The sequence below is a fragment of the Oncorhynchus mykiss genome, chromosome 17 (genome assembly GCF_057628025.1).
Source record: "Oncorhynchus mykiss isolate SJ-2025 chromosome 17, ASM5762802v1, whole genome shotgun sequence".
NCBI lineage: Eukaryota > Metazoa > Chordata > Actinopteri > Salmoniformes > Salmonidae > Oncorhynchus > Oncorhynchus mykiss.
The window spans coordinates 13,330,007-13,349,360 of NC_143038.1; the positions used below are offsets into that span (position 1 = coordinate 13,330,007).

General features: G+C 43.6%; 1 protein-coding gene across 3 annotated transcripts; it reads left to right on the forward strand.

Moving 5' to 3' along the window:
* The first annotated feature begins 753 nt into the window (after positions 1–753).
* On the forward strand, positions 754–19,129 carry LOC110493726 (UTP--glucose-1-phosphate uridylyltransferase). Of its 3 annotated transcripts, none has more exons than XM_021568151.3 (10): positions 754–984; positions 3,095–3,210; positions 7,829–7,936; positions 14,174–14,359; positions 14,796–14,929; positions 15,285–15,582; positions 15,880–16,077; positions 16,338–16,580; positions 18,355–18,459; positions 18,624–19,129. In XM_021568151.3, exons 2-10 carry the CDS (start codon positions 3,112–3,114, stop codon positions 18,729–18,731), a joined length of 1,479 nt encoding a protein of 492 aa, XP_021423826.1. In that variant the 5' UTR covers positions 754–984; positions 3,095–3,111; the 3' UTR covers positions 18,732–19,129. The 3 variants fall into 3 exon arrangements, with proteins under 3 accessions (XP_021423826.1, XP_021423827.1, XP_021423825.1); XM_021568152.3 differs by lacking the exon at positions 754–984 and adding an exon at positions 1,480–1,870; XM_021568150.3 differs by lacking the exon at positions 754–984 and adding an exon at positions 1,625–2,089.
* The last annotated feature ends 225 nt before the right edge of the window (positions 19,130–19,354 follow it).

Genomic DNA, 19,354 nt, shown 5'->3' on the forward strand with positions numbered 1-19,354 from the left:
TTGAAGAGATCACATAAAATTACAAAAATACATTATTGTATAGTATTTTCATTTTATTTAACCTTAATTTAACTAGGCAAGTCAGTTAAGAACAAATTATTTTTTCAATGACAGCCAACACCGGCCAAACCAGGACGACACTGGGCCAATTGTACGCCGACCTAAGGGACTGTTGTGATACAGCCTGGATTCAAACCAGTGTCTCTGTAGTGACGCCTCCAGCACTGAGATGCAGTTCCTTAGACCACTGTGCCACTCGGGAGCCCAATGAATTTCTGGAATTAAAGTTTTCCTACCAAGATGGATGTATTTTTAGGCTTTTTCTCATCCCTCATCAGCTGACCACTAGAACCAGGGTGACTGGTGGCCTAAAAAGGCACGGTACCAGGCCCAAAAGCAGAAGGCATCCACTGAGGTTTGTGGTGTGTTTGGGGACTCTTTGGAGGGGTGGATTAAGGCTCAAAGATATTTGGCTAAAAAGGCTATTAAAAGGAAAAATAGGTGAGAAGATCGTGGTTTAGGCTATCTACTGAACAAAGTCATTATTGACTAATGCTCAGATTAGTCAGCAGAGTTGCCATCTGAAAGGCATTAGGTAATTCGTAAATTATTTTATTTTATTTATGCTTTTTATTTTTGATGGAGAGCCTTTGTTATAAAAATAAGAGTTGGAAGAGCTCAGGTCCACCCTCGTGAACAAGATTCTGATTGGGTAAGCGGATTTCGCATGTTTTGATTGGCCACTAACTCACCAATCATTTGCCCTCATTAACTGGCCTGGCAAGAAGCCAACTTCGACATTTCCGGTTTTACTTTGGTGTTACAAGAAGCCTGTCAAAAATAAATATACTCCTCAGGACAGTGAAAATGTACCTTTTAAAGTGTTAATTTGTCACTTGTTTCACAGGCCGAAACCCAGCTCGCTAAAGTAGCCAAGCACCTTGGAGTTCTTTGGTGGATTGATTTCAAAATAATTATCGTCAGGTGGGTAGCCAATGCAATGAATTACGTTTGAAACATGTTGCGTGTGATGTAAATGCACTACTAGAGCCTTATAAACTAAACAATTGGCTGCTGGCATGGATATCTTAGTTGCTACCGCTGCTGCAGTATGGCTAACTTGCCCCTGCCACTTCGTCTCCAAATATACAGAGGCATGTAACCAAGATAGCGCATCGTGTGGCTAAAGTCAACCCAGGGTCAAATTAATCAATACAAATAATGTATGAACCGTACGCCAGAGTGCTAAACAGCCGCTTATCAACGGCGGGGTAGGACCAACCATGCTATAGAAGGGCTATGATGCTATTCAAGGAACTGCGTTATGGGGAAATGTGGGCAAATCTAACGTCACATATTTTGCCCACGAATGGATACGACCAGAAATGCGTGTTCCATAATACATTAACTCCATATTAATTCCTAACTCTCTCGGCTGCCTGCTGTGCTAAAGGTTTACATGTAGGCACTGTAGCCTACATATACATTCATCGGACATATCAGCTGGCAAGCACTTATCAAATAACGTTATGCGTGTAACTTAGTTCCGTTAGTGAGACATTTAGCGATTGTTCCCTGCTAAGGGGTTGTCACTAACTACCATATCCACGAAGTCCAAAACCCCGCCTATTTCTACAAAAAAAATCTTATTAAAATACGATTTTAAACCTAACCTCAACCACACTGCTAACCTTAGGTCTATCCTTAAATTAACACCAAAAAGCAGCAAAAAAAAATGTTCTGGAATTTTGACCACGTAGCCCATTTAGACTTTTGTCGCTGTGCTATCTAGTGGAAATTCTAGAGAGGTGGGAGAACTGAGAACAGTACATCTGAACTGATGAGTGGTGTCTGGTTTACTGATGGATTGGTACGTTGTTTATTGAGACTGCAGTTCATATTTTCTCAAGCGCGAGCGGCTGTCACTGGTATCTGGTGTCAAGTCATTGACGTTTATCTTTTATTGTAATATTTTCTGGCAAATTACTGAAGACTATCGAAGACTATAGCCTAGACTTTTGGGATCTTGTTTGGATAAACTTTTTTGGCACATATTTTATCATACGTCCAAAGATGTCTGTTTTTGAAGGTACGTTTTCTGTACCTGTCTGCTATTGATGGCTCTTAAACAGTTATATTTTCCATGAATCTGTAAGTCACTTTTTGTCTTCTCTTAGTTTGGAATGATTTTCACTTTTTGAAAGGCAGTGCATTCTTCTTACTTATCTATTTTTTTCTGATGCCATCTTGAATTTAGGCTACTGAGGCTATAGATTTCACCACATCAGTTTAATGCAATACTGGAAATTGCCAAATTAGGCTATCAATCTCTTAGTGGGGGATATTTTCATCTTGAGTGAAAATGTCAATTGTAACAATTGCATGTCAATTGTAACCAGAGCTGGGTTGCTGGTATTTTTATATTATTTTCTTAACATAATACATCCTATGTTGAACAGAGGGTGAATGAACCACAGTTGACTGGTTCAATAATGGAGGGGCAGGTAGGCTACCATTGGTTAGGAACGAAACCAAAAGGTTGCTGGTTCGAATCCCCGAGCATACTTGGTGAAAAATCTGTTTGTGCCCTTGAGCATCCCTCATTGCTCCTGTAAGTCGCTCTGGACAAGCACGTCTGCTAAATTACTTACATATGGATAATATTGACCCAATAGGCTTGACTTGTTCATGGTATAATGGACATACGAAGAAAATGCTAGATGTCCATTAAAATAGATCCAATAAGCCAACATGTGGGTAGACATTTGCATGGCATCATATGTAACCATGTTCCATTTCACTTATTGTAAAATAATGTGCTTGCTTGCTTATGAATGACTACAAGCTGCCTCGCTCTTTAGAACACAGGCACGCAGTTGTTTCAAGAAGATTTTGACTGATCTTTAAACTGACCATTTTCTGTCTTTGATAGTTTTGAATGGTTCCTGCAGAATGAACAAACAAACTCCTTTTTTCCCCCCATCTCTCTCCCCTTTGGCCTCATACTATTTGATTGTTTTGAATGGTTCAAGCAGACTGAATGATGAAATACCTCCTCTGTTGCTTTTTTTCTCTCTCTCCTTTCTCCCGGCAGATCTCAGCAAAGCCGGGATGGCAGAGTTTCAGGAGAAGCTGCGGCTGCAGCATGAGACCTCCATGCACAAAGAGCTGGAGAAGCTGCTGACCACAGCCAAGGGGGCTGAGCAGGAGGTGGGCCTGGGGTTTAGGAGTTTGGAGCGAGAGTACCTGGTGCATGTTTGTGTATCTAGGGTGGTTGTTTTGGAGGAGTGAGGAAATGTCTTACCCTCCCAGAACTCAGCCCAGCAGGGCAACAGGATGGTGAATGACCTGTGTCTCTCTCAATGGGTCAAACACAGATGCACACACTTCATGATTTCACAACATGGACTCGCTCTTTCTACCTCTTTCTGCTCCTCTTCCCATCTTTTCACCTCCCCACTCTTTTCTCCCTTGTTTACTTTAAGCCCCAGCAGGCTTGCTTTTAAACCCCTTCTCTATATGATGTAGGCCATACATTCCCACAGAAATCATTGTCACTTTTCATCACCACTGAGTCCTCACCTTACAAAAGCAGCAGCTATTACCATGCCATCCAACAAGCACAGTGCACAACCCATATGACCAGAAACTGGAAAGACAATTCTCCCTGCTTAGCAAACAGTTTGTATGCAGTTAGCATTGCTACTGCTAACTAAAGCATTGGCACGATGGCAAAAGCTTACAAGATAAGCATTCTCGCTCTGTAGAGTAAGTGGTTCATTTTTTACTCTGCTCCTCGTTTCACTTCAAACACAACACATTAAAGTTAGACTACGGAGGGGGGAGAAAAGGCAATTAAAACCCACTGAGGAGACCGGAGGGTTTAAGAACGAACAGTGAGATGGGCTATGTGGGAGTTCTAATGATTATACCAATGGGGGCATTTAGAACACACTGAACTGTAACGTACATGAAAGCCATTAGGCAAAGGTCAAAAAGGAGGGTTGCGGGCAGAATGCTTTGATTATAGGGAGTGGGCAGGAAATGATGAAAGTCTACGCTTCACCAAACAGACTGCATCAACAGACTAGAGAAATAATGATGCACATCATTTGTAATACAAATATTGAGTTCAGATGTAGCCTATATGACACATCAAAAAGTATTTAACTGTGTATGCTATTATAGGATTGGTGAGACGGGGGTGTCAATGTAAATAGTCTGGTGGCCATTTTATTAATTGTTCAGCAGTCTTATTGCTTGGGGGTAGATGCTGTGAACTTATACAGGATCAGTGGGTCTCCCGCGGGATGGTTGAGCTAACGTAGGCTAATGCGATTAGCATGAGGTTGTAAGTAACAAGAACATTTCTCAGGGCATAGACATATCTGATATTGGCAGAAAGATTAACAAGAATTTAAGCTAACTTCACTGTCCAAGTTACAGTAGATATTACAGTGAAATACTACCATGCTATTGTTTGAGGAGAGTGCACAGTTATGAACTGAAAGTTATCAATAAACCAATTAGGCACATCTTGATACAAAAGTTTGAACATAAATGCAATGGTTCATTGGATCAGTCTAAACCTCTAAAACGTTGCACATACACTGCTGCCATCTAGTGGCCACAATCTAAATTATGCCTAGATTCATATATTGGCCTTCCTTTTGCATTTCAAAGATGATGGTAAAAAAAAAAAGTTGTTTTATTTTCTTTATATGATCTTTTACCAGATCTAATGTGTTATTCTCCTACATTTCTTTCACATTTTGACAAACTTCAAGGTGTTACCTTTCAAAGGGTATCAAAAATATGCATATCTTTGCTTCAGGTCCTGAGCAGTTAGATTTGGGTATGTATTTTTAGGCAAAAATTGAAAAAAGGGTCCGCTTGCCGAGCGGTAGCAGAGAAAACAGTGTATGACTTGGGTGACTGGAGTCTCTGACAATTGTTTGGGGCTTTCCTCTGACACTGCCTATTATATAGGGACTGGATGGCAGGAAGCTTGGCCCCAGTGATGTACTGGGCCGTATGCACTACCCTCTGTCGCGCCTTACGGTCAGATGCCAAGCAGTTGCCATATCAGGCGGTGATGCAACCGGTCAGGATGCTCTCGACGGTGCAGCTGTAAAACTTTGGGGACCCATGCCAAATCTTTTCAGGCTCCTGAGTGGAGATGATAGTTCATTGGTGATGTGGACACCAAGGAACCTGAAACTCTCAACCAGCTCCATTACAGCCCCGTCGATGTTAATGGGGGCCTATTCGGCCGCCTTTTCCTGTAGTCCATGATCAGCTCCTTTGTCTTGCTCACTTTGAGGGAGAGGTTGTTGTCCTGGCACCACACTGCCAGGTCTCTGACCTCCTCCCTATAGGCTGTGTCATCGTTGTCGGTGATCAGGCCTAACTACCACTGTTGTGTCGTTAGCAAACTTAATGATGGTGTTGGAGCCGTGTTAGGCCATGCAGTCGTGGGTGAACAGGGAGTACAGTAGGGGACTAAGTACACACCTCTCAGGGGCCCCAGTGTTGAGGATTAGCGTGGCAGACGTGTTGTTGCCTACCCTTTCCACCTGGGGGGCGGCTCGTCAGGAATTCCAGGATCCAGTTGCAGAGGGAGGTGTTTAGTCCCAGGGTCCTTAGCTTAGTGATGAGCTTCATGGGCACTATGGTGTGAAACGCTAGGCTTTAGTCAATGAACAGCATTCTCACATAGGTGTTCCTTTTGTCCAGGTGGGAAAGGGCAGTGTGGAGTGTGATTTGAGATTGCGTTATCTGTGGATCTGTTGGGACAGTATGAGAATTGGAGTGGGTCTAGTGTTTCCGGGGAGGATTTTGTTGATGTGGGCCATGACCAGCCTTTCAAAGCACGTCATGGCGACCGATGTGAGTGCTACGGGGCAGTAATCATTTATGCAGGTTACCTTTGCTTCCTTGGGCACAGGGACTATGGTGGTCTGCTTGAAACATCTAGGTATTACAGACTCGGTCAGGGAGAGGTTGAAAATGTCAGTGAAGACACTAGCCAGTTGGTCCGTGCATGCTTTGAGTACCCGTCCTTGTAATCCGTCTGGCCCAGCGGCAATGTGAATGTTGACCTTTTTTAAGGTCTTGCTCACATCGGCTACCGAGAGTGTTATCACACAGTCGTCGGAACAGCTGGTGCTCTCGTGCATGCTTCCGTGTTGCTTGCCTCGAAGCAAGCATTAAAGGCATTTAGCTCATCTGGTAGGGTTGCTTCACTGGGCAGCTCGCGTCTGGGTTTCCCTTTGTAGTCCGTAATAGTTTTCAAGCACTGCCACATCCGACGAGCGTCAGTCGGTGTAGTAGGGTTTACCCCCCCAAAATCAAAAATGATCATTTGCACCAAAGTAGACATCATGCAAAAAATCCCTGCAAGCTCCTGCACGTCATCTCTAGCTGACACCTTTGCTAACAGTTATTGTATCAATTTAAAACTTGCACAAGACATTTCACAGAATTGTCAATTTTTAAAGAAATGTAGCCAATTTATTCATTGCTAACATTCGATAATTCATCCAGAGATTCTTACCCTTGCCTCGATTCGGCAGTCTCGTCCAGATCATGTCACTGGTAGTTCTTTATGATAGCCAAATTGGTAGCTAATTAGCGTTTCATTTTTGGGGGGTAAAATACAGGCAAATATATTGATAAAGTCACCTTGTCCTAGAGATTTACACGGTTAATAACACCATGTCCCTGTTTGTACTCTATTCCAGTACAAGCACACCTGACTCAAATGTTTTACTAATTATCAGACTGACAGGAGATGTGGCTCAAGGAACTCTTCTGGTTCCTCTCATCTTCCTTTCAGCCATTGACAGCACAGCCTGGGATGTCGAAAGTAGGTGGAAATATGTTGACGATCTAAATCTGGTCCCATACCCTTTCTGGATTGAGGGCCAGGAGCTCAAAGTGTGTGATAGTGTGAACACTTTTTATAGCTAATGGTACAGAAAGACTTACAATGGGGCAAGCAGTTTGCTACTATGGTAACGAAGAGCAACAGAAAACGTTTTGTCCTTCGCCGCCTTAAAAGGTTCCATGTGCCACAGGAAGACCTGGTTTGCATTTACACCGACTACAGACGCCCCACCCTGGAATATTGCGCTCCGGCTTGACACAGCTCACTGAACCAGGCCCAATCTGGTGACCTGGAGCGTATTCAGAAGAGGGTATGCCGCACCATCCTAGGAGGATAATCCAGTTATACTGAGGCACTTCAGACCCTGTCCCTAACCCGGCTTCATGAAAGACGGACGCAACTCTACACTGACTTCGCCGTCAGCCTCCTAAAATCTCAATTCCTAGACTGGCTAACCCTTGACTGAATCACAGTGACGGGCAGGAACACCTGCAGCCAAAACAAACTGACTACCAAAGTCTAGTTTACCAATCCCATATTTCTGCTCGTTGATTAATTATTCTCTTCAAGACCACAGGACATTATTGATTTAGGTTTTTGTAAATTAAAAATGTTGCTCATATCCATTCATATTTGGTATGCTCATGGATTTGTGTTGACTGCTATATGAAAAACAAATTACCCCCCCAAATATCAAGCCCTTTATTAGTTGAATCAGGTGTGCTGGTTCTGGAATACATCAATTAAGTGGAGATGGCTAAAGTTACTAGAGGTTTGGGAGACACTGATTTAGGCTTTAGTAATGTTACGATTGAAATCGTGTCAGTATTTTATCAAGCTATGTTCTGCGTGTGAATTGGATGCTATAATGTATCAATAATGTGGATCTTGATCATTTGCGTCCATGCAGAGTCTGATTCTTGGCACTTTCTGTTTCAGATTTCCAAAAAGGACTTTGAGGGTTTTAAGAACCTCTTCCACAGATTCCTCCAGGTGAAAGGACCCTCTGTGAAATGGGACAAGATCCACAAGCCCCCAGAGGATCTGGTGAGTAGTTTGGTTTTAACCTTGGTTTTGAAGCTCAGGCATTCGTTATTTGCATAAAAAATGACAAGACATTGTCATACAGATCAGCCTGTGTCTAAAAATGGATCCCTTCCTTACCATTGGAAATCCATTGTTTCTGCAGGTGTAGACCCTCTTGTACAAGGGATTATCTGACCTGTAGTTTCTTTTATTTTGAATAAAGTCTTTGTTGCATATTTAGTGCTAGTCCACAAACTAGGGTCTCAGAAACACTGTTTTGAGTGTAGCATCTCTATATGAGATTAGATCTGTAGGCCAAAGCCCTCTTCTACAATGAACATCTGAGCAGATAGATGCGGCCCCTTTGAACTGAACATGAGAGCTGTAGAGTTACAGTGGCTGTCATGTGACACTGGCTCTATGGGGGCAGAATGTTGTGGTCCTGTCGTCCTGCAGCATACCAGGGGAGAGTCTGGGACAGAAAGCCCAGTGTTGGGTTTCCTCCACTGGGACGGCAGCCAGGCGCCAGAACACCAAGCCCTCCACATGGTCTACGTCCCCATCCTCTCCCAGCTGACTGGAACATGTGAGGCTCCAGTCAGAGAGGGAGTGTTACAGCGTAAGGGTCACTGGGGCATGGGCTCCCCCCCCCCCCCCCCCCGAGTCTAAATGTCGAAGAACGTAGCGTTTTGAGTAGTGCTGGTCAAGAGAGTGCCTACGGTGACAGGAGGTAGACTCCGTTAAAGGAAGGAGGGGGGGGGCGTTTCAGGGAGACCTGGGCTGGAACCACTGATCCATGGAACACTTAGGCCACATGCAGGAAGGCTACATCCAGTTGGTATATAGATGCACACACTTGTTTGTGAGTCTACATTCCCAAGCTCGTGAAGCCCACAGATTATAATGAGTACGTAGTAAGGTATGGAAACAAGCACCCCGCACCAACAGAACTGAAACGAGGTAACCAGATCCAAGAACAGAGTGTGTAGCTATGGGCCAAAGCCAGCCAGCTATTTATCACCTGGGTGACATTTCAGTATCTCTGAGAGCCTGACACCCCACCTTCCTGAAATAACCCCCGGCTCATAGGTTACCTTATAAATAGCCTGACCTCTCCAGCATTCGAAAGCACGGCCTTGAGGGAGCAGGATTCTGGCCTGGGGTGATATTTGGCTTACCCTGCCCCGAACCCACCTCGTGGATGAGCATGGGTGGGTGTGTAGGCTTATCTGCTCTAGCAACCTCACTCTAGGACCGTCTTAAGACCGTCTTGTTTTGGGACGTGGTACATGGTCACGACCATAAGGCTAGGAGTAAGGAACTTGAAACCGGATCTGGACTCGTTCCCCACTTGTGACATAGACACAGGTCACCTTGGAGACCTTGAGTTTGAAGTTGTTAAGTTCTTATGAGTTCAATCTCATCATGTTGTAGTTCGCCTTGTTATCGACTGAAGCTCTATGGCTCTGAAAGGGTTAATCGTTTATCCTTATGCAATACATCTGCACAATATTGACTTGTGAGTTCATGTACCTAACATTGAGTGAATCTCCCCAAAACAAGTCCATGTAAAGTGTTTTTCTATTATCCGATAGATACCCTCTGCTTCTCTACCAGATTCTCCATTCCCTCCCAGTTATGTAATCGCTTCATCGCCAAGGACACACAGTATCTGCAAAACGCAAAGCTTTTGCTCTTAGGTCAATATTGCTTGTTTTGCAGAGATTGACTGTTTGAAGTCCATGGCTGCTAGGAAGCCTGAAAATGCACCTCGAGTTTGCATTCTTAATATTTAGTTGTTCTAATGCTTTGTCGGCTAGCTAAGTACATGGAATGAACCCTACATTTTGAGTAGCCTAGTGAATAATAATTGCCCAAGTATGGAACTTTGTGGCACTACAGTATTTATAGGAAGCATTTCAGACATTGTACCATCAACCTGTACACTTTTGATTTGATAGTTTTCCACATTCTAAAGAGATTATTCTGGTTCTTTTCTGTTTCACTCTAGTAAAACTCTTTCTTTGCCTTATAAGTGCTGTTTCACTTCTCTAAATCTAGTCCAGTCTGTTGCCAGATCGGACTGTATTACTTTGGCCCAAACCACATTTGGTTCATGAATAAACTCTGTTAGATCCCCATAAAACCCATGGATTATCTCAACCCTTATGAGTTTGAGCGACTGAAATTCTCTTGAAAGACCACACAGGAAGCCTTGCTCATCACATTTTCTAAAATTCAGTTTCAATTAATGGTGGCTGGTTTTGGTTTTGTCTTTGTAAAGGGAACTACGTAACTCACAATGAAAGTAACCTCTTTTTGTTGTTGAGAGTAATGGCACTTCACCTCAATAACCCAGACTTTGGTAAACGCATCTTATTGTGCTGGGTTATGACTGACGATGGTGAACCCACACCTTCAGACGCTGTGTGGTCTTGACTCCAACAGAGCCATGAGAGACTATTGTGTGTTGGGAAGGATCCCTCATAAGGTAAGAAACATTGGTATGTCTTCGAGAGCAAAATGTTCATGGTGATGGAATTAGTAATTAGAAAACCATTTGGTTACTTCTCTCTTGATCTTTTGATACTCTTGAGATATCTTGATTAGGGCCTGGGACGATAGCAGTATCGTGGCAAGGAAACAAAACAAAAAGCATATTTAAATTCTTTAGGAAAACGGCCCTAATGTTGGAAACAAACATATTGTCCTCCAGAGTCACAAGTATTTATTTTTCAAGCTATAACACACAATATTCTACATACAGCAGGTTTTAAAGAGCCAAAGTGTTTGTTCTGTTGTGTTTTAATGTTTGCCATGGAAAAAATATCGCAATACTGGTATCTTCCCCAGTGGCGCGTATTCATGGATGCCAAGGGAAGCCAAGCGCACCAAAATGTTCTTCAATTCGCAAGAGGCTGAAATGTATCTCACCAGAAAAAGCATCCGAGCGAGCAAAACAGTGCCCCTCTGTCTCTGTGTAGACCATCTATCTATCCGATGCGGTCTGGTAAAAAAGAGTATGACATTGTTGCTGCCCATAGCATTGAATGCAAGTGAAGCCAGCGAGCATTTGGCCTCTCTTGATTAAAAAACAAAACTATAAAATAATAGCCAATCAGCGAACTCAACTGTGAATGGTCCTGGCGCACCAAAAAGAGTGTCAAGGGAAGTCAGTTTGGAACTTGCTTCACTCCAATCACATCAAGAGCAATATGTCATTGGCAGAAACAACTTGAATTGTTGCATCTCGTTGTGTTGTTAGCTAAAATTGAACCTTTTCTATACTGAACAAAAATATAAACACAACGTGCCACAATTTTACTGAGTTACAGTTCATATAAAGAAATCAGTTAATTTAAATAAATAAGGCCCTACTCTATGGATTTTACATGAATGGGCAGGGGCACAGCCATGGGTGGGCCTGGGAGGGCATAGGCTCACCCACTTGGGAGGCAGGACCTGTCAATCAGAATGTGTTTTACACCACAAAAGGGCTTTATTACAGACAGAAATACTCCTCAGGATCGTCTGGCTGGTCTCAGACGATCCTGCAGGTGAAGAAGCCGGATGTAGAGGTCCTGGGCTGGCATGATTATATGTGGTCTGGAGTTGTGAGGCTGGTTGGACGTACTGCCAAATTCTCTAAAACGATGTTGGAGGTGGCTTATGGTTGATTAATTAACATTCAATTCCCTGGCAAATGCTCTGGTGGACATTCCTGCAATCAGCATGCCAATTACACACTCCCTCAATACTGGAGAGATCTGTGGCATTTTGTTGTGACACAACTGCACATTTTAGAGTGGTCTTTTCTTTTCCCCAGCACAAGGTGCAAAGATTATGCTGTTTAATCAGCTTCTTGATATGCCACACCTGTCAGGTGGATTGATTATCTTGGCAAAGGATAAATGATCACTAACAGGAATGTAAACAAATTTATCCACAAAATTTGACAAGCTTTTTGTACATATGGAAAATGTCTAAGGTTTTATTTCAGCTCATTAAACATGAGACCAACTCTTTACATGCTGCGTTTTTATATTTCTGTTCAGTGTAAATTAGCCATGGATGGTAGATTTGGACTTGACTTAATTCTCCGTACTGGCCAATGATTATATCGCCGATTCTGATCCGACGATAAATTCATACATTGTGCCCCTGTGCTCGATTTCTATACAACTGTCAGCAACAGATGTGTCTGAAATAGCCGAATCCACTAATTTGAAGGGGTGTCCACATACTTTTGTATCACGTTCGCAAGGAATATGAACTAACGGGTTATAGAGCAAACAACGCAATTTTCACAACACATAGGTTGTAATATGGCATTTAATGACATTTAATCTTGATTTGACTTTCTGACATGAGAGTTGTGAGGTCTTGGATATTGTAGAGCTTGGGCCAGTCTTTGGTCATGTCAAAATGGTGACCAACATAAAGATTTAGCCTAAATGTTGTTTAAAATAATATATTTTTTGTAGCTAAAGGTCAGCTATTTAACTCAGAAGAATCCTTATTGAAGATTATTTTAGCCTGTATGTCTTGAGGGAAGTAGAATGACCCGTCTCTCCAGACTCCTATTCATTTAAAAGGGGCTATAGTTGTGGCGATAATCAGCCTAGTGGTTGAACTATAAAAAGGGTTTTTGAACCCTCTACCACCTAACAACAACTCACGTGAGGTGTTTTCCTAAGGAGTTCCCTATTCCCGTGTCTTACACGTTGCTTTGTGTATTTTACAATAGTCCATACACACTGAATACAGTACACGCTGTGAAACAGTAAATGGGGTTTGTTGAGAGAAGTGCATAGTCTGCCTCCTCTGTAGCCTATAGGGCACGTTTCCCAGAATGTAAGCCTTTTTTTTTAGTACAGGACTAGGCTTTCTCCTAATCTGTCTGGTCCTGGAGAACACTGCCCATAGCATTGGGATATCAAATTATAGGAAAGCTTTGAAATGGCCTATTGTGGGTGTATCTGTGGGAAGACATTGTCAAGATACTGTGAGGATTCCTTCATGGTTTGAATTCCTTCATGGTCACACTCTCGTCTCAATGGTTCGTCCCATGAAGGTGTGAGCAGTAAGGAAGAGGATGAAGCCTGGCTGCCTGTTACCATGCCAACTCTGAAAGGGTAGCCTCCCTCCGACGTTGCAGGAAGTGTGTGGAAACGTTGAGCAGGTGGTGTCCTCGCACCCTCCTGCGTCTGTCTATGCATGTGAGGAGGATGGTGATGGGAGGGAGGTAAAGTAAGGAGGTGTGTCTGTGTGTTTAAGGCAGTGTAACGGATTGCGTAAAAGTTAAGGTCTTGAGTGTGACACACACCCACTCTATATTTACTCCTTGTACAACACAAGAGGACATGTCATTTTTCCATTTGCCAACAGCGGGGCCAGTAAAGGCCAGAGGGCCTGTTCCTTGTCCCCTGGGAAGTATTCTAAATGACTGGAAGTACAGGAAAGGAAATTCAAATGGTTAAGTTAATTATACCCACAAAGTCTGACTATACCCCATCTAGCTTACTGTATTCAGCTCACAGTAAAACATACCATATTACAGTTTGCCCTTTTCAATTATGTAGGCTACCGCTGTACCTTGATGTAGGCATTTCCTGCAGGGGTGTTATGTTGTCCCCTCAGTCTCTGTGTGAGGATGTACTTCAGCTCCACCGCTCTGGGGTTTGACAGCTGTTGCCATGGCTTCACTGAGTAGCACTGTTGCGTAATAGGGGTTTGGAGTGATGCCAGCTCCCTCCTCCTCTCCAACCTTCCTACGCTCCAAAACAGAGCACTCCACCCCCCCCCCTCACCCTACCTTGAGCAACTTCAATACTGCCCCCAAGCTGTCAACTGCTGAACTGAAGATCCAACATCAAGGATCACTTTCACAGGGATTGATAAAAAAGGTTGCCCGGGGCAAGTGGAACTGAGCAGTCGGCAAGTTGAGTCTTCTCTGTGGTTAACCCGTTGGACAGGTCAATTATTTTATTGACAACGACCAAACCGCAACAAATTCCTGTAGCCTAAACTGATATTTCTGGACCCTCCCCATTGTTTAATAGAATCCATCAATTTCTGTCATTTCTGTGTAAGTTACTCACTACTTTGTTAGTGGAGGAACGTGTGGCCTGCACTGAAGTGTTCTCAACATTGCCAGTCTGTGTTTAAACAGCTATACATTTCTGGGCAAGTGATAAATCTTCAGGCTACTCCTAGTATCTGACCTCTGACCTGTACTTCTTTCCCTCCCTGTTGCAGATCCACCCCTATGACAAGATCAAGGCCCAGGTGCTGCCGGACAGCGTAGCGGCCAGCCTCAACAAGCTGGTGGTGGTCAAGCTCAACGGAGGCCTGGGCACCAGCATGGGCTGCAAGGGCCCCAAGAGTGTCATCAGTGTCCGCAATGAGAACACCTTCCTGGACCTCACTGTCCATCAGATAGAGGTAGAGGATACTGTACCATTTTTTTTGGTCCGAGTGAACATAACAATTAAATATCAGAATATTCAGTATGAGCCTGAATGTTAACTAGAGCTAGTTATTATTCAGTATGAGCCTGAATGTTAACTAGAGCTAGTTATTATTCAGTATGAGCCTGAATGTTAACTAGAGCTAGTTATTATTCAGTATGAGCCTGAATGTTAACTAGAGCTAGTTATTATTCAGTATGAGCCTGAATGTTAACTAGAGCTAGTTATTATTCAGTATGAGCCTGAATGTTAACTAGAGCTAGTTATTATTCAGTATGAGCCTGAATGTTAACTAGAGCTAGTTATTGTAGTACTAGATATTCCTATTTCTACATTCAACATAATTTATGACTGAATGACAAACTATTTGGGAGCCAAACTCCAGTCGTAAAAATGCCTCCCCCTCTCAGCACTTAAACAAGACATTCAACGTGGACGTGCCTCTGGTTCTCATGAACTCCTTCAACACAGACGAGGACACCAAGAAGATCCTGCAGAAGTACACACACCACCGGGTGCACATCCACACTTTCAACCAGAGCAGGTAACACACACACACACCGACCGCACCTACAGAAATACACACATGGGTTGTGTTCAGCAGGGCACACTGTTTTAAAGCGTTTTTGCAATGTAAAATCCTAATGAGCGTTGCTCTTGGACAAGTTCAGGTACATTCCATTTTCTCTGTACTGGACATGATCCTGTTCTATTACGATCCTCCTTAACTCTTTCCTGAACATCCTCTCCTTTTTACACCCATCCATCTCTTTTCCACTCTCCATTTCCCTCTCTCACCTCTACCTCACTTGACAGGTTGTCATTGTAAATAAGAATCGGTTCTCATTGACTTACCTGTATAGATAAAGGTAAATAAAACTCTCCTCCTGCCCCTCTAGATACCCGAGGATCAACAAGGAGTCCCTGCTGCCCGTGGCTAAGGACCTGGGGGTGCACGGCGACCACGGCGACGCCTGGTACCCGCCCGGCCACGGAGACATCTACGCTAGTTTCTACAACTCCGGCCTGCTGGACCAGCTGATCGCCGCGGGCAAGGAGTACATCTTCGTGTCCAACATTGACAACCTGGGCGCCACCGTGGACCTGTTCATCCTTAACCACCTGATGACGCAGCCCAAAGACAAGCGCTGCGAGTTCATCATGGAGGTCACGGACAAGACCCGCGCAGATGTCAAGGTGAGCAGAGGTTTGGGTGCTAGCTAGAAGCAGGCAAGGGGTACTGCTGGTTCATTAAATTGTTACTGTCGCTGAATGTCAGAGTCCTCACCTCGGCAGTATTTGGGGACCTTGGGGCTAAAGATTTAAGACATTTAAAAAGTGATAAAGCAACAATGGTAGAGGATGAAAAGATCATGATGAAAGTGACTTCCCTACAATTGTATGATCCGTATTGTACCTCAATGTAAAATGGCATACAGAGTATCATTTCCTGACTGCTCATGGTTCTGCCACGCCTCTCAATCTCCTCCGCAGGGTGGCACGCTGATCCAGTACGACGACAAGCTGCGTCTGCTGGAGATTGCCCAGGTGCCCAAAGCCCACGTGGACGAGTTCAAGTCGGTCACCAAGTTCAAGATCTTCAACACCAACAACCTGTGGATCTCCCTGGCCGCCATTAAGAGGCTGCACGAGCAGAACGCCATGGACATGGAGATCATCGTCAACCCCAAGGTGAGAGGACGGATGAAAGGAGAGCCTTAATATTCTGGTATCTGTATCTACAGTGGGTTCAGTTCGTAGCCATGTGTTTTAGGGTTTCCTTTGAAACTTACTCTTAACCATCCCATTTTATATGAATTAATATTTTTCAGACGGCATTCAACCATGGCCTCGAGTGACTCAACTACGATTAGATTTGCATCACTTTGTAATAGCCGCCACAAACTCACTGAACGTTAGCACCAATTACCCTTCAACTACCTCCTCCCCAGACGCTGGACGGTGGTCTGAACGTGATCCAGTTAGAAACAGCGGTGGGCGCCGCGATCAAGGCCTTCGACAACGCCCTAGGTGTCAACGTGCCCCGTAGCCGCTTCCTTCCCGTCAAGACCTCGTCGGACCTGCTGCTGGTCATGTCCAACCTCTACAGCCTGGATGCCGGCTCGCTCACCATGAGCAAGAAGAGGGAGTTCCCCTCCACGCCACACGTCAAGCTGGGCAGCTCTTTTACCAAGGTAATGGAACCAAAATGTAGATTAATGCATTTTGTCGAGTCATTATGGCAGACATTTTGATTTTATATATATTTGTGTGGGTCTTTTTTGAAGTACAGTGCCTTGCGAAAGTATTCGGCCCCCTTGAACTTTGCGACCTTTTGCCACATTTCAGGCTTCAAACATAAAGATATAAAACTGTATTTTTTTGTGAAGAATCAACAACAAGTGGGACACAATCATGAAGTGGAACGACATTTATTGGATATTTCAAACTTTTTTAACAAATCAAAAATTGAAAAATTGGGCGTGCAAAATTATTCAGCCCCCTTAAGGTAATACTTTGTAGCGCCACCTTTTGCTGCGATTACAGCTGTAAGTCGCATGTCTATCAGTTTTGCACATCGAGAGACTGACATTTTTTCCCATTCCTCCTTGCAAAACAGCTCGAGCTCAGTGAGGTTGGATAGAGAGCATTTGTGAACAGCAGTTTTCAGTTATTTCCACAGATTCTCGATTGGATTCAGGTTTGGACTTTGACTTGGCCATTCTAACACCTGGATATGTTTATTTTTGAACCATTCCATTGTAGATTTTGCTTTATGTTTTGGATCATTGTCTTGTTGGAAGACAAATCTCCATCCCAGTCTCAGGTCTTTTGCAGACTCCATCAGGTTTTCTTCCAGAATGGTCCTGTATTTGGCTCCATCCATCTTCCCATCAATTTTAACCATCTTCCCTGTCCCTGCTGAAGAAAAGCAGGCCCAAACCATGATGCTGCCACCACCATGTTTGACAGTGGGGATGGTGTGTTCAGCTGTGTTGCTTTTACGCCAAACATAACGTTTTGCATTGTTGCCAAAAAGTTCAATTTTGGTTTCATCTGACCAGAGCACCTTCTTCCACATGTTTGGTGTGTCTCCCAGGTGGCTTGTGGCAAACTTTAAACAACACTTTTTATGGATATCTTTAAGAAATGGCTTTCTTCTTGCCACTCTTCCATAAAGGCCAGATTTGTGCAATATACGACTGATTGCTGTCCTATGGACAGTCTCCCACCTCAGCTGTAGATCTCTGCAGTTCATCCAGAGTGATCATGGGCCTCTTGGCTGCATCTCTGATCAGTCTTCTCCTTGTATGAGCTGAAAGTTTAGAGGGACGGTCAGGTCTTGGTAGATTTGCAGTGGCCTGATACTCCTTCCATTTCAATATTATCGCTTGCACAGTGCTCCTTGGGATGTTTAAAGCTTGGGAAATCTTTTTGTATCCAAATCCGGCTTTAAACTTCTTCACAACAGTATCTCGGACCTGCCTGGTGTGTTCCTTGTTCTTCATGATGCTCTCTGCGCTTTTAACGGACCTCTGAGACGATCACAGTGCAGGTGCATTTATACTTAGACTTGATTACACACAGGTGGATTGTATTTATCATCATTAGTCATTTAGGTCAACATTGGATCATTCAGAGATCCTCACTGAACTTCTGGAGAGTTTGCTGCACTGAAAGTAAAGGGGCTGAATAATTTTGCACGCCCAATTTTTCAGTTTTTGATTTGTTAAAAAAGTTTGAAATATCCAATAAATGTCGTTCCACTTCATTATTGTGTCCCACTTGTTGTTGATTCTTCACAAAAAAATACAGTTTTATGTCTTTATGTTTGAAGCCTGAAATGTGGCAAAAGGTCGCAAAGTTCAAGGGGGCCGAATACTTTCGCAAGGCACTGTAGGTAGTCATTCATATTTCATGGTTTGAATAGGTTCTTGACAGTATATAAGTGACCTGTTCTGGTTGCAGGTCCATGACTTCCTGATGAGGTTTGAGAGCATCCCAGACATGCTAGAACTGGATCACCTGACAGTTTCAGGAGACGTCACCTTTGGAAAGAACGTCTCTCTCAAGGTAAAGGCTTCATACCCGAAATGGTACCTCATTCCTATTGCATAGTATTTACTTGGAATACAAAAAAATGATACTGGGCTAGTTTTGCTTGACATCTCTCTCTAACTGTTGATGTTTTGTGTGTTACATTTGTCTACGCCCCCTCCTCACTATCCATTCCACAGGGAACTGTCATCATTATTGCCAATCACGGAGATAGGATTGATATTCCTGCCGGAGCGGTGCTGGAAAACAAGATTGTATCTGGCAACCTGCGCATCCTCGACCACTAAAGGCCTTCAGGACACAGACGAGACTCAAGGCCAAGAACAAACTATATACCTAGGACTGTTGCAGAGCAAGAAAGACACAGGGTGCCGTTCCACAGTTATGTGATCCACCATTTCAGATAAATTATCTGCAGCTTCAGAAAGACTACCGCAATCAGGGTAATTTTAAATCAGCTTAAAAACGGATAGGATGGTCCTTCTAATGAGTGTTGTGGTTCAGCATACCATGCAAACACAAGGCTTCCGTTGGATGCGAAAGCTGTTAGAGGGTTCTAAGGCTGCGTTTACACAAGCAGCCCAATTCTGAATTTTCCCCCAATTATTTGACAAAAGAGATCAGAATTGGGCTGCCTGTGTAAACAGCCTCTGTGCCAACTAACCTGAATAAAGTACAGTATGGATTCAACGTGTCAGTCTCTCTTGATTTTAAAACTAGAAAGTCAAAGGTGCGGCCCTCAAGTGTATGTCTATTGCAGTGCGCTACAACCCTAAACTAGTGCACCCTTTTCTAATAATTATCGTTGATAAACAATCTCGTTGGAGCAAAAACCTACAGGTGGGTAGCTCTCCAGGAACAGGGTCGGAGAGCCCTGGTCTAATGGTTCTTTCGTAATGGGTGCATCAAG

Bases quoted from the DNA above. Each gene is read 5' to 3' on its own strand.
- LOC110493726 (XM_021568150.3), top strand. The intron at 14,930-15,284 runs GTAACACACACA...CTGCCCCTCTAG, and splicing joins CACACTTTCAACCAGAGCAG to ATACCCGAGGATCAACAAGG. The intron at 18,460-18,623 runs GTAAAGGCTTCA...TCCATTCCACAG, and splicing joins GAAAGAACGTCTCTCTCAAG to GGAACTGTCATCATTATTGC.